The 13,330-nt window shown below is 39.1% G+C and overlaps 1 protein-coding gene across 1 annotated transcript; it reads left to right on the forward strand.

The window, feature by feature from the left end:
• Positions 1-5,491: 5,491 nt before the first annotated feature.
• On the forward strand, positions 5,492-12,143 carry gcgb (glucagon b). The gene is made up of 6 exons (XM_068034536.1): positions 5,492-5,586; positions 7,983-8,141; positions 9,271-9,390; positions 9,703-9,840; positions 10,418-10,582; positions 11,590-12,143. Exons 1-6 carry the CDS (start codon positions 5,492-5,494, stop codon positions 11,624-11,626), a joined length of 714 nt encoding a protein of 237 aa, XP_067890637.1. The 3' UTR covers positions 11,627-12,143.
• The last annotated feature ends 1,187 nt before the right edge of the window (positions 12,144-13,330 follow it).

A 13,330-nucleotide genomic window follows, 5' to 3' on the forward strand; every position in this document is an offset into this window, starting at 1 on the left:
CCCCACACACAGGGTGACTAGAGTGCTATTGCTCCTTCACAAACACGAATAAATGCAGAGCATACACTGTTTGCGGAAAGAAGGTACACAGTACCTCCCTTCATAACTCCAGAGCTTTCCCTCCATTAATCCCAGACCCCCTCCCTCCTCCCTTCCGATATGCAGAGTGAGACCCCTGAATATCCCCTAACCTCCTCCCTTCTAGTATGCAGCGTGAGACCCCTGAATATCCCCCACCCTCCTCCCTTCCAGTATACAGAGTGAGACCCCTGTGTATCCCCCCTCCCTTCCAGTATGCAGAGTGAGACCCCTGAATATCCCCTAACCTCCTCCCTTCTAGTATGCAGCGTGAGACCCCTGAATATCCCCTACCCTCCTCCATTCTAGTATGCAGCGTGAGACCCCTGAATATCCCCCACCCTCCTCCCTTCCAGTATGCAGAGTGAGACTCCTGTGTATCCCCCCTCTCTTCCAGTATGCTGAGTGGGACCCCATAATTCCCCTCCCTCCTCCCTTTAAGAAAGCAGAGTGAGACCTCTGAAAAGGAACTTATTTTCTGCCACAAAACCTTCTGCCTCTGAGGACCTACTGGCTTTTTAAATCGTGAACGGGATGGCACGTGACAACCGCCAGTTTAGCGAAAAATCCAGAGGTGTCCATGGAGAGGCAGTTAGCTGCATAATCTGCAGAGGTAAGCACCGTTTAACATATTGCAATTGGGGTGCTGCCACAGAATTTTACTGCCCCTGCGCCGCGATCCGCAGTGTCGAGAAGCAGGTAAAATTCAGCCCTGGGAGTGGGCTCTGTGCTTGCTTATAAATAATTGAATCTCTAACTTCTCCCAGTTTTGTGTAAAAGTCATTGACTTGAAACAGATACCGTCTGACTTGTTGTATATTTCCAGCATTTTCTGTTTTCCTTTCAGGTTTCCAAGATCCAGAATGTTTTCCTTTTGTTTAAGATCGACCAGAAAATCTTGGAATGAGTTGCACTTATAGCTGTGAGAAGTGCATGTATGTACCCACTGCATAACTGTTTGAAGTATCCTCATTTCCAACAGTCTGAAAATAGCTCAAAATTTACTTCTAAACATTGTGAAAAGAACTCCATGAGATTAATAAATACTTAGGGCTAAATTTTGTTCTCCCCAGGCATCGGGGTCCAGGGCGGGGTGGGGGGGGGGGGCGGGGGGGTGTCCTGAAGATGCCTCTGGGAGAGGGCGGCCATGCACCACGATGCCAGGAGGGCCCAGCCTAATATGAAACCTCATGACAGCCCCCCTGCCACTCGGTGATGGGACCCCAATTTGAATATTTAAATACATTAAAATGAATTAATTAATGACACTCACGACGCCACCTGATGTCCCGCTGAGAGCTTCAGCCTGGTGGCCGGCACTCCCGCGCCTTTGGATCCCCATCCGGGGAAACGAGGTGCAACACTGGTGGGGAGGGGAGAGGAGGTCAGTTTATTAGTGCGGGGAGGGTGGGGAGAACAGAGTCAAATTAATGTCATGCATGTAGGGGATGGTGGGAAGGGTTGGAGTTTAAAGTTTGTGCAGTTTGGGGGGGGTGGTGGGGGGGGAGGTCAGATGGACAAGGGAAGTGTTTTGGTGGGGGAGGGCAAATAATTGTTATTGGGGGTTGCGAGAGGGGCAAAAGAAATGTCTTTATTTATTTTTATTTACTTTACCTTTAAATCTTTAAATTTTCCAGTAGGGCTGACAGCCCTTTAAAAATGGCGTCAGCGCCTGCGCACAGGCCCAACCCGAATACATAAATGAGCCGCTGAACGGAAGATTGCAGCAGCTCCGCGACATGCAGCTCTTAGGGGCTGCCGCAGTTCTTTTCGCCCAACACCAAAATTGGCGGTAGGCACAGAAAACTCAGCCCTTAGAATTCTAAACCCATTTTGAAAACACACACCCTTGCTGTTAAGATTTTTTAAATCAAAAAGTGGCAGTGAATAGTCTTATTTTTCATTTTGGTTGCTTTTATTGTATTCTCGTTAGAGAGAAGGAGGAGAAGAGGTGACTTAATACAGACATATAAGATAATCAGAGGGCTGGACAGGGTGGATAGTGAGAGCCTTTTTCCTCGGATGGTGATGGCAAACACGAGGGGACATAGCTTTAAGTTGAGGGGTGATAGATATAGGACAGATGTCAGAGGTAGTTTCTTTACACAGAGAGTAGTAGGGGCGTGGAACGCCCTGCCTGCAACAGTAGTAGACTCGCCAACTTTAAGGGCATTTAAGTGGTCATTGGATAGACATAGGGATGAAAATGGAATAGTGTAGGTCAGATGGTTTCACAGGTCGGCGCAACATCGAGGGCTGAAGGGCCTGTACTGCGCTGTAATATTCTATGTTCTATGTTCTTTATGATTTAACAATATATTATTGCCAGTGTTATTACATTTGCTGTAAATTTAAAAAAAAATACAAGGGAATCCATGAAGTAACATTAACATTATATACGATATTGATTCTAAATACATTGTTATAAAACAAATTTTAAAAATCAATAAATACTTTGTGGCATTCATTTAATATTATAGTATTACCCTGGTGAAAGTTTATTGGAGAGTAATCCACTTAATTATGTGTCCTAAATAGACAGGGGAAAAAATTAATCCAGGATATCTGCCAAACCAAAAATTACAAATTGTCCCATATTACACTTATGACTCGTCAACTTTAAAATTGACTTGTTCGTAACAACAGCCTACATAAGAGCCTTTAACACAATAAAATGTCCCAAGTCACATCACAGGAGAATTTTGAAACAAAATATAACACCGGGCCACATAAAATTCAGCCCAGAATCTCCTTATAAGCTCGCCACCATCCTGGTGCGCCGCTGTGCCCCCGTGATATTTCGGGCGGGGTCTCATTTAAATGGAGGAGGCGGAACGGCCGTCCCCGGTAACGTAGAGGGGGCAGCTGCTCTGTCCCTGGCAATGGCATCAGGCGCCACCGTGCAGGTGCCAGCGCCATTTGTAAAGGGCTTCAAGCCCTCCAAGTAAATTTAAAAGTTTAAAGGGACAATTGAATGAAAATTGGAAATAAAGTTTTATTTACACTTTGCATCCCCTCTCCCCCCACCACTGAGTTCTCAGTAAATATAACAAAATGACACATCTCGCCAGAAAAACACTTTTTAATATGCCGAACTTTCACCCCCCAACTTCAACACCTTTGAGTCTCAACCCCTTCCCACCATTCCCCACAACCAATTGGAGTGGTTTTCCCCGTTCTCTTCCCAACACCAATCCCCACCCCCCGCCCTGCAAGTTTCACTCCCCCGCGCCCCCCAACCAGTGTCACGCCTCGGATCTCCGAATGGAGATACAACGGCACGGGAGTTCCGGCCGGTGGCTGGAATATCGGCATGGGACAGCCATTGCTACCAGGTAAGTGTTTATTCATTAATTGTAATATGATTATCATATTTCGATAAAGGCTGTGCTGCCGAGTGGCGGCGGGGCCGCACTGAGGCCTTGCCGCTGCCGGTAAAATGCGGTGGGGCTTTCCCGGCGTTGGGGATAGGGGCGGGCCTCTCCTGCAGAATATTCCAGGCCCCCACGCCACGACCCCCGACGTCAGAGGGCTGGTAAAATTCAGCCAACAGGTCACATGACCAAAAGCTTGGTCAAAGAGGTATATTTTAAGAAGTGTCTTAAAGGAGGAAAACAAGGTGGTGAGGCGCAGAGGTATAGGAGGATATTCCAGAGCTTGGGGCCTAGGAAACTGAAGGTGCGGCCACCAGTGGTGGTGTGATTAAAATCGGGGGTATCTCAGAAGGTTGTGGACTGGAGGAGATTAGAGAGATAGGGAGGGTAATAACAAGTAGCTGGAAGAAAAACTTTAAATACAGGTCAGATCAATATTCTAATCAAACAAACAAAGTTTGTGTCATAAAATGTTCTAAATGTAACAAGTTCTTCCCCTTTGTTCTATCTAATATACTTAATTAACAAAAGCACAAGAAAAAATGTGAAAACCCTTAAATAACTCTTTACAAAATAAATCTAAAATCAAGAGCATGTGCCTTTTACTGGGATGAATGTCAGCAGTGATATGAAATTAGTGTTTTTGAAGTTAAAATGTAAATTTCCTAGAAAATATATAAAAACAATACACCAATGTTTTAAACCACTGCAAAAATCAGATTTAGTACAATTATTTCCCTTTTAGCTGCTGTATATAAATTATTTATCATCTGAATATAGCTAGCATTTTCTTTCTTAAGTGTAACATATTGTCCAGTTTCCGGGACAGCAATCTCTGGTGTTTCCATCCATCTCTCACTAACACTGTTTCTCTCTACGTCGTCAGAATCACTGAACACAAACATTTCATAATGTTAGGAAGTGGAATGGTTTTCTTATGCACAATTCACTTCGAGTTAAAAGTGTGCAATTGTTTGGAAAATACAACTCATCCGGAAGAGTAAAAATCAAATAATACTAAGCGATTTACCTGAAACCTTTCAAATCAGGTGGAAAACAAAGTTTAAAAAAAAGGATGATTCAACAATTGGTAATCCAAAATGTCAGAGAAATGAGGATGACAACAGCACAGATTGAGTTTTTTTTAATGGAAGTGACGATATTCTTCCCCATATTGCCCAACCATCACCTTTGACTATATAAGGGGGCAGATATTGGTAGAAATGCAGATAAGCTTCAAGAGCATTCAAAACTTCTTGGAGAAAGAGAAGCTTCAGTTTCTCCAGAGGATCGATTCAGATTTCAAGTGGTTCATCAGAATTAAGGTAAGAATGAACTTAAAAGCCTGGGGAGAATATCAGTCGAAAATGAAATGGGATTTGAAAGATATTTACAAAAAGATTCTCAATTGGCTTATGAACGATTTACTCTCAACGGTGCAGTACTGTACTATCATTTGCCTTTGAAAGCCTGGACCTTGTCCGCATCCTACTGTAAACTGGCATGGGTTGTTCCATTATCAAAGAAATTGCTCCCTTCTCAGTCCTTCGTTCTTTGTAATAGACTTTATAGTTATAAGATTTCAATTACTTGTTTTCGTTTAGTTAATCAATTTTATTGCCCCTTGTCTGGTTGTTTCATTGATCTTTCTTATCTAGTTTGTCTAATAGTCTTATAATGCTGCTTGCAGTATTGATTTCAGGTTTGTTCTAATTTTTCTATTAATGAAATTGGGGTCTCATATTTCCTGTGGCTGTTTGTGTGATGCTGTTGCTAGATTGGGCAAAGTACTTTCACAACTTTGAGAGACTGGGGAATAAAGAAATATGGAAATAAGGCAAGCACATGGGATTAGGGCCACTGCTCAGGTGGAATATAAACGCCAACAAGGATGGAGCAATTAGCTTGTTTCTGTGTTGTAATTTCTATGTAACTCTATGCAATTTTCAACATTTTTCTGTGCACTTTCCTTCAATCAGGAAATCAGATATATTCAATGTATATGTTTGAATTATGTGTGTTCTGTGCAGGAGAATAAAATGAAAGGTGTTGGCTCCATAACTGTTTTGTTGCTTTTGATGCTAGTACAAAATAGTTGCCAAAATCCAGTGCAGGACACAGAAGAAACATCCAGGTAAGATAAAATCCACAAAACTGAAGTATAACTGTTAATGAGCACATAGGTTGGAACCTTACAGATCACCCACCCCTTTAAATTGAACACTATACTAAATTGATCTATTTTAAAAGTCCCATACTAAAATCCATTATACCAACATAAATTGTGTTCTATCAACTTGACCACCTGTTCAGGAAGTCTAGCAATTTTTATTACAGTTTACATAAAATGGAACATTCACATCCACAGCTAATAGCTAAGTTTTATTATTGTTGTAAATTATTGCATGGATAGTTTCTGCTACAGCTGCTATGGCAACTCTTAAGGATTAAAAATGTGCACACTACATATTTAGTATTGTTGTTATGCACCGTCATATGCGGTTAAGAGAAGTATACATTTAGGGATGTTCAAACTGCAACGTGTGGGCCCTGGTAACCCAGTGAACAAAGTCTAAGCAACTCATTGCTTTTGTGCTTGTATTGTTCACTAGTTTTCCCTTTTTGAATTTTGTGGGCTGGAGAGTTGGTTATAATTTATGAGATGCTGTTCCTCGAGCTTGCATTGATGTTCACTGGAACACTGCAGCAATCCCAGGACAGAGATGTGAGTATGAGAGCATGGGGACAGTTGAAATGGCAAGCAACAGGTTATAATTTATGTTGCCTCATTAATGGATAAAGCCTAAATTAGAACATAATCTGTCAGCATGAGAGCTTAAGAAACATGTACATCATTAAGAACATGGATTTAAACTTTATGACCCAGAATTTCTATTAATTATTTGTCTGAAATCAACCAAACCAGCATAAAAAGACTGAGGAATTTCAAATGCACATTACGTTGAGCGTAAATCAAGTTTCTGCAATCTTTTACGGTGGTTCATAAATATAGCACGAGAAGCCGGTCCCAACCAACAAACAGGCCGCGCCCCCTTATCGAAACCTGAGCGTGGCATGTTTCTGCCGATTGCATCAGTTTGTAACCATTTGTGGAAGCTCTTCAAATGAAGCATTTTTATTAGGCGCATAGGCACTAGTAGCTGGCATGTTTTAAAAGTTTCCAAATACCAAAAAAACTTTAATTTATTAAGAAACTGACTGGTGTACACCAATAAAACAGGCAAATAGCTCAGTATAGTTTTCTAAAGTAATTTTCAGTCATTTAAAATCAGTTTATTCACAGGTAGTAGATTTTTAGCTTTATTAATAAAAGTCCACCGGATTAATGCTCTTAAATATATCAAGGAATATTTTTTAATGCAAAGAAAAAATAAATTATTACATCTATTATGCTGCCCAATTGCACTGGTTCATGGAAAATTTTACATTTGTGACCATATAAATGAACCTAAACATAAATATGAACCATGGCTGAATTTTATCAGAGCGCACAGCACGCTGTGAAGTCGGCGGCCTCCTGACACGAAAGCGCCGCTGTAGAGCCCCCGTAATATTATGCGCGGGGGCTCGTTTAAATGGAGGGGTTGGAGCGGCCATCCTCGATGACGCAGAGGGGGCAGCCACCGCATCCCCTGCAACAGCGTCCGGTACAACCGCCCTGGCGCAACGGCATTTTTAAAAGGCTTCAAACCCTTCAGGAGAAATTTAAATTTTTAAAAGTGCCGCATCTATAAAAATTTAAATAAAGATTTGTCCATACCTGCAATCCCCTCTCCCACGTACCCACCCCCACCCCCCCCCCCCCCAAGCATAAATAGTTTTTTGGCCTATCCCACCCGAAAAAAATGTTATCAGGGATGACCTTCCCCCCCACCCCCCAAACTTTATTCCCTTTGAACTTAAATCCCTTCCCACATCCCCACAGCCAATGAAAAAGTTTTTTTCCCACTTCCCCCCGCCCTGATAATTTGTCTCCTTCCCCCCCTCCCCACCAGTGTCTCGCCTCGGAATTCCAGCAGCCGTAAAATCGGCATGGGACGACTGCCGGGAGCAGGTAAGTTAATTAGCATTTTTATTAGCCTCATTTAAATATTTTACCGAAGGCCTCACCGCCAAGAGGCGGGGGTGCCCCACCAAGACCTCGCCACCACCGCTAATATCCAGTGGGGCCTTCTCATCATCGTGGGTGGTGGCAGCCCACTCCTGCAAGCATTTTACGGGCCTCCCCACCATGATCCACGACACCAAGGGACTGGTAAAATCCAACCCCATAGCTTTGGAAAACCAATGAAATTTGAAGCACGATTTGCACCAAGATTGCTAACTACCCCCTAAGCAGAAATTCTACCCCTTTATGACACTGAATTTTGCACACAGCAAGGTTCCAGAAGCAGAAAGTTAAATGAATGACCAGTTAATTTTTATTTTGTAGTGTTGTTAAGGCAGAAATATTAACCATATAATAGCAGTTACTGTATGCTTCCCCAGTTAACTACAGGTAATATATAGCTATGTATTTCTAAACAGCACATTGGAGAAACAATCAAACCCATTGGAGGATGTGAAACGCCATTCTGAAGGCACGTTCACCAGTGATTACAGTAAATATATGGACAACAGACGTGCAAAAGACTTTGTACAATGGCTGATGAGCACAAAACGAAATGGGTAAACTAGATTCTGTAAAGATTTCTCAAGATCTACATTGAATATTGCCAGTAATGTTCAGCTATGTGCTGCATTTGTATGTATATTTTCTTCCTTTCTTTCTGTTTCGTTTACCACTAGACAATAAAAACTGCTGTTCCTTGTTATGCTGACTGCAACTAACTCTATGACTCTATAACTACTACTATATTTCCATTTGCCATAAAAAAATCAGCATTTGAGCAATACTTTTAAATATCAAAATCTCAGTTTATCCTGAGAGCTAGAGTTGCATCTTGTTCCCAAAAATATCTCTACGAATTTCTATTAACAGAAAAAGAGCATTAGGCTCAAAGAAACAAATTACTTTTTCCACAGATCAAACCATTTACCTCACCATAATCCTCAAACCTGTCTCTCTCCAGAAATACATTGAGAGATTCTTCCAGTCAGCTAAAATGGTTGCCCACGCTGTTTCCTTATGATTTCCTCCACTAGTCCAGGGGTTGTTAGGGCAATCCAATTATCTCGTTGGGTTTGGGAATAAAGTTTATTTTAGTGGGATAGGCCCAAAAACAAACATTGGGGGGAAGGGTGGGAGAGGGGATTCTGTCTTTTATTTAGTTTTTTATGCACAATGTAAAATTAATGTCTCTTTAAAAATTCAAATGCTACTGAAGGGCTTGAAGCACTTTAAAAATGGCGCCATTTTATTACTTTATTATTTTACCATTATCTGGCTGGAATTGTATCTAACATCCATTGATCCAGTTGTCTAACAGATCTAAATTCTTCTGAATCTAGTTGTGTTATTCATTATCTGCTTTATATAAGATCAGCTTCTGGGGTACCCTCCTAATAACTTATTGCCAACCTGAACAGTTCCCATTTATGCCTGTCCTCTGGTTTTAAACCAATTTCCATTTACTGCTATTCTTTAATGAATTAATATGACATTTCATTCTGCTGTAAATGCCCAATTCGAGCTACCTTTTACTTATTTATTTTACAAGAATCACATTTTATGAATGGTACACTTCTTCTGAAAGCTGAAAATGTGACGTAATACTTACTGGGCTAAAAGGTTATGCAAATGCAATTTTGATATGTACAGTGCTACTTATATGGAATTTACTTTCTGTTCAATTAGTGACAAAACCAAGAGACATGCTGAAGGAACTTACACAAGTGATGTAGATTCTCTTTCTGACTACTTCAAAGCAAAACGCTTTGTAGATTCACTTAAAAGCTACAGCAAGCGTCAAAATGGGTAAGTTATTGATCTCACCGACATTCAAGATGCAATGCATTAGTTTTCTAATAGTGAAACACAGCTCATAGAATTATGCTGCTCTCATTTATGGTCTTTATCCCTGTTTCAATGAGTATAATTAACTTTCGTAAACATAGCATGATATGTACTAGGTAAGCGGAACCAATGCAAAAGTCTTATATTAATTTTAGTATTTCAGAATACCTTTGACCGACATACAGGTATATCTTTATCAAAACATATATGACATGCTAACATTATTGTAGATACTGCGTGCATTATATAAAGAGAAATTTTGATTAAATTTAGCAGGGGCATTTCTAAGAGACACATTGAATCTACGAGACACACAGAAGAGAGCTACAGCAATGACATAAGAGCTTACCTCGAGGCAAAGACAGCAAAGGACTTCATTAACTGGCTAATAAAGGGACGTGGCAGAAGAGAGTAAGTGTTTTAAATTATTCACAATTAATTGTTAGTGCAGCTATTTTACTACAAAGCACTCCCATCATTGTCAAGTAGTTACATTTGCTGCATTTTACGCCAAGCACAATATATAGGAGCAATTTACTTTTCAATTGTTTTATAAATTATATGTTCAGCTGTGTAGCTCCAATGAATTTACCAATAAAATTGTTCCACTATTAAACAGGAGATATTAAGATAATGATATTGTAGTATCAGCATCATAAGATTATAATCCAGCTCAGTTGGTCCCAATTTTTTAATCCCTAATTCATAGGAAAATAACTATTTTAACATAATAACCCCTTATTATGGCCAGATTCCTTCATACTTACAGGTTAATAATGTAATGATGAAGCAGAAAAGGAAGGCCTGGTATTCCATTATTGAAATTACATTGCTTTTATGGTTATGTTATTATTGATCCAGTTTTGTATTATTATAACGAAACAGCTATTCATTGCATCATTTTGTAACATCCTAGCGAGCTAAACTGCCTCAATTTTGTTTTAACTTATTGATTATTACTGTTCTAAAGTTCTTTCTACATCTTCAGGTTTCCAGAAGAAACTAATGAAATTTTGAATGAAGTGATCCCTGAGGAAATGGATAGAAGACATGCTGATGGCACCTTCACCAGTGAAATTAATATTGTTTTGGACACCATTGCTGCCAAGGAGTTTTTGAATTGGCTCTTAAACTCCAAAACTGTCCAGTCAAGGTAAGAAGCAAGAAACTACTGTAAACTAAATCTAATACTGCACATTTTAAATCTGCAACAAATGTAATACTTAATTGGTCCATTAATTTTTATTTTCAGCCATGAGATTCCAATAAGTTAGCCAATAAAATCATTTCAGCGTTAAACACAATAGAAGTAATATTAAGATGGTTCTCTCGCAATAGTAATATAAGAAGAAACTTGGAGCATTGCTATAACAAAGGTATAGAATAGTTCTGTGCTTCACTTTATTATGGGCTAATTTTCACTTTCACTTTTTCGACAGTAAACTGATGGAGTAACCATTGCATGTTGCAGAATCCGCCCAGTTTTCATTTCCTTTGATTACCTCATTAATATTGAATAGATGATCCTTGTGAGAAAGCCCACTTAATATTTCCTTTTGTTTAATGCTACAATGTTTTTTTTATGTTATGCTAAAAATTTATGCTGATACCAGCACAAATTTAGCACCAAATTCATAGTCAAACAGCATCATATTTGTTGAAGCAGCTAGCTGTGCTCAGAGCAACACAGCTTAACCAAGTTTCTACCAAAGTAATTAAAAATACCTTTTATTTGAATAGTTTAGTTTGGAATACATTCAAGTCTGCATAATTTGTTTAAATGGCTGTTTTTGTCATTCATACTTGCTATCATAAGTTAAAGTCCCCAAGTTTGAAAGGGTAATTTCATATATCTCACTGGATATCTGAAATCCAAACAGGAAATGCTGGATAATGAGCAGCAGATTAGCCAGCATCTAAAAGGAAATGGTGACTAACATTTCAGGTTGGGCTCTGTTTTGATTTTTCGTTGCTAGTACTCATGGGTTGTCTTTTTCCAAGCTAGAATGCATATATTTGCCAATTTTAAAAGGTTGGGATCTGAGCTGTAGGCAGACTATATTTGCTGCTTGATTTGGGTAATGTGATCCATGAGTCTATATGCAGCTTAATTTCACAACTACTATTGTGCAAAGAATCTAACTGCTGCTCTCTCCCCAGGGACTCTGAAATAGAATTCTTCAGCGAGTACAAGTAAAAGAAGAGACTGATTTCAGTCTAGTGTTTCGTGTTGCAATATTGGCCACGTGTTGATAAAATATTTACAGCTTTTTGTTCCGCAAGTGACACAGAATGTTATATGAAGCCATAATGCTTTGCATGCAAAAGAAAAAAATGACTCAAAATGTAATGTGCTGTTTTGAAGTAGGATTTGAAGTAAATAAATGCTATCAAAAGGATACTTAAAATGAATAGTATGAGCACTATAGCATCATCTCAGCAATTCTGTATGGTACAAAATACCAAAGCTATCTGTTTAGATTTATTTTAGGAAATTATTTTTCAATAAGATAATTTGTATTTATTTGAATGAATAAGTATAACTAATACATATTTAGGACCTTTGGTTTAGTTTAAAAGGTCTTTTTAAACAAAGAATTCCAAGTTATGTCCCAGTTTGAAATAAAGCATGTTTTAAGCTAATAAGAAATGCAAAGCTTCTAAGCATAAATAGTAAGTATGAATAAAACTTTTCAAGATACCTGAATCTGAAATTCAGTTTTACAGACTTTTCATTATGTTAATTTCAGGATACGAAAAATATGACCACACATTTCAATTCTGTTGTTTAAACAAAGTACATAGCAACAGACATGGCCAAATACTTAACATTATTTTATTAACTGTTAACAATATCCCATATGTAATTCATTGCACACTGTTCAAGACACTCAAATCAAATAAACATATTTTTAAGGACTAAAAAGACCAAGACTCTCTCACACATGATATATCACACACGGTAAATACAATTAACAGCACACAGTAAACCTTATACTGAAAAATCGGACTGATTATAAGACATTGAATCATCTATTAATTTTAAGTATGGGACTCAGTGCTACAAGAAAAAGAACTAAACTATTTGCACATGGAGTATCACAACCTACCACCATGGTCACAACATAAATGAACTACGTACTGAAAACAAAGAGAGTCCTGCAAAAGGTCTTCACAACTTGCTGAGCAGATGACAAATCCACAAACCTTCAAAAAAGGATTTGCACCAGTCATAGTAACAATTTAATAAATCTAAAGGGAAACTAACATTGTCATAGCACGTTCTTTAAAGACTATGGTTGATACTGAGATGAGTATTCCATTAGTTGGTAATTTAGTAACCGGGGGCACACTCAGAATTATCACCAGGAGAATAAAGGGAAAAGTGAGAACAGAAAGTTTTATCACAAGTGGATATTGAGATTGAGACTGTTACATCATTTGAAAAGGAATTGGACAATAATTGAAAAAGATCATAAAATACAGGGAATGGACAGAGAAATGGGATTAGAGTAGATGGTTCCAGTTGAACAGCTAGTACCAGAATGGGCAAAAGAAGGCCAAATGCTCTCGTCCTGTGCTTTAGTCTCTGCCAGACAAAAAAAAAGAAATCGCAGCACCTCCAGAAGAACGAATGAAAAACCCACAAGGGAAACTTTCACTTGTATGGTATCTCAGAGACTTCTCATGGTGTTTCACATGCAGTGAATTACTTTTTGAAATGCAATGATTTTTATTATATATGCAGCAGCCATCTTTGCACAGCAACATCCCACAAACAGCAATACAATGCTGCTGGCTGAGGGAGGAATGACCAGTATGACGACAAGGGAACACTCTTTGCTTTGAATAGGAACCAAATGTTTTCACTCTGCTCTGATCAAATGCTCTGATAACACAG

This window comes from Heterodontus francisci, chromosome 7 (genome assembly GCF_036365525.1).
Source record: "Heterodontus francisci isolate sHetFra1 chromosome 7, sHetFra1.hap1, whole genome shotgun sequence".
Lineage (NCBI taxonomy): Eukaryota > Metazoa > Chordata > Chondrichthyes > Heterodontiformes > Heterodontidae > Heterodontus > Heterodontus francisci.

Bases quoted from the DNA above. Each gene is read 5' to 3' on its own strand.
- gcgb (XM_068034536.1), top strand. From the start codon at position 5,492: ATGAAAGGTGTTGGCTCCATAACTGTTTTGTTGCTTTTGATGCTAGTA. The intron at 8,142-9,270 runs GTAAACTAGATT...CTGTTCAATTAG, and splicing joins ATGAGCACAAAACGAAATGG to TGACAAAACCAAGAGACATG. The intron at 10,583-11,589 runs GTAAGAAGCAAG...CTCTCTCCCCAG, and splicing joins TCCAAAACTGTCCAGTCAAG to GGACTCTGAAATAGAATTCT.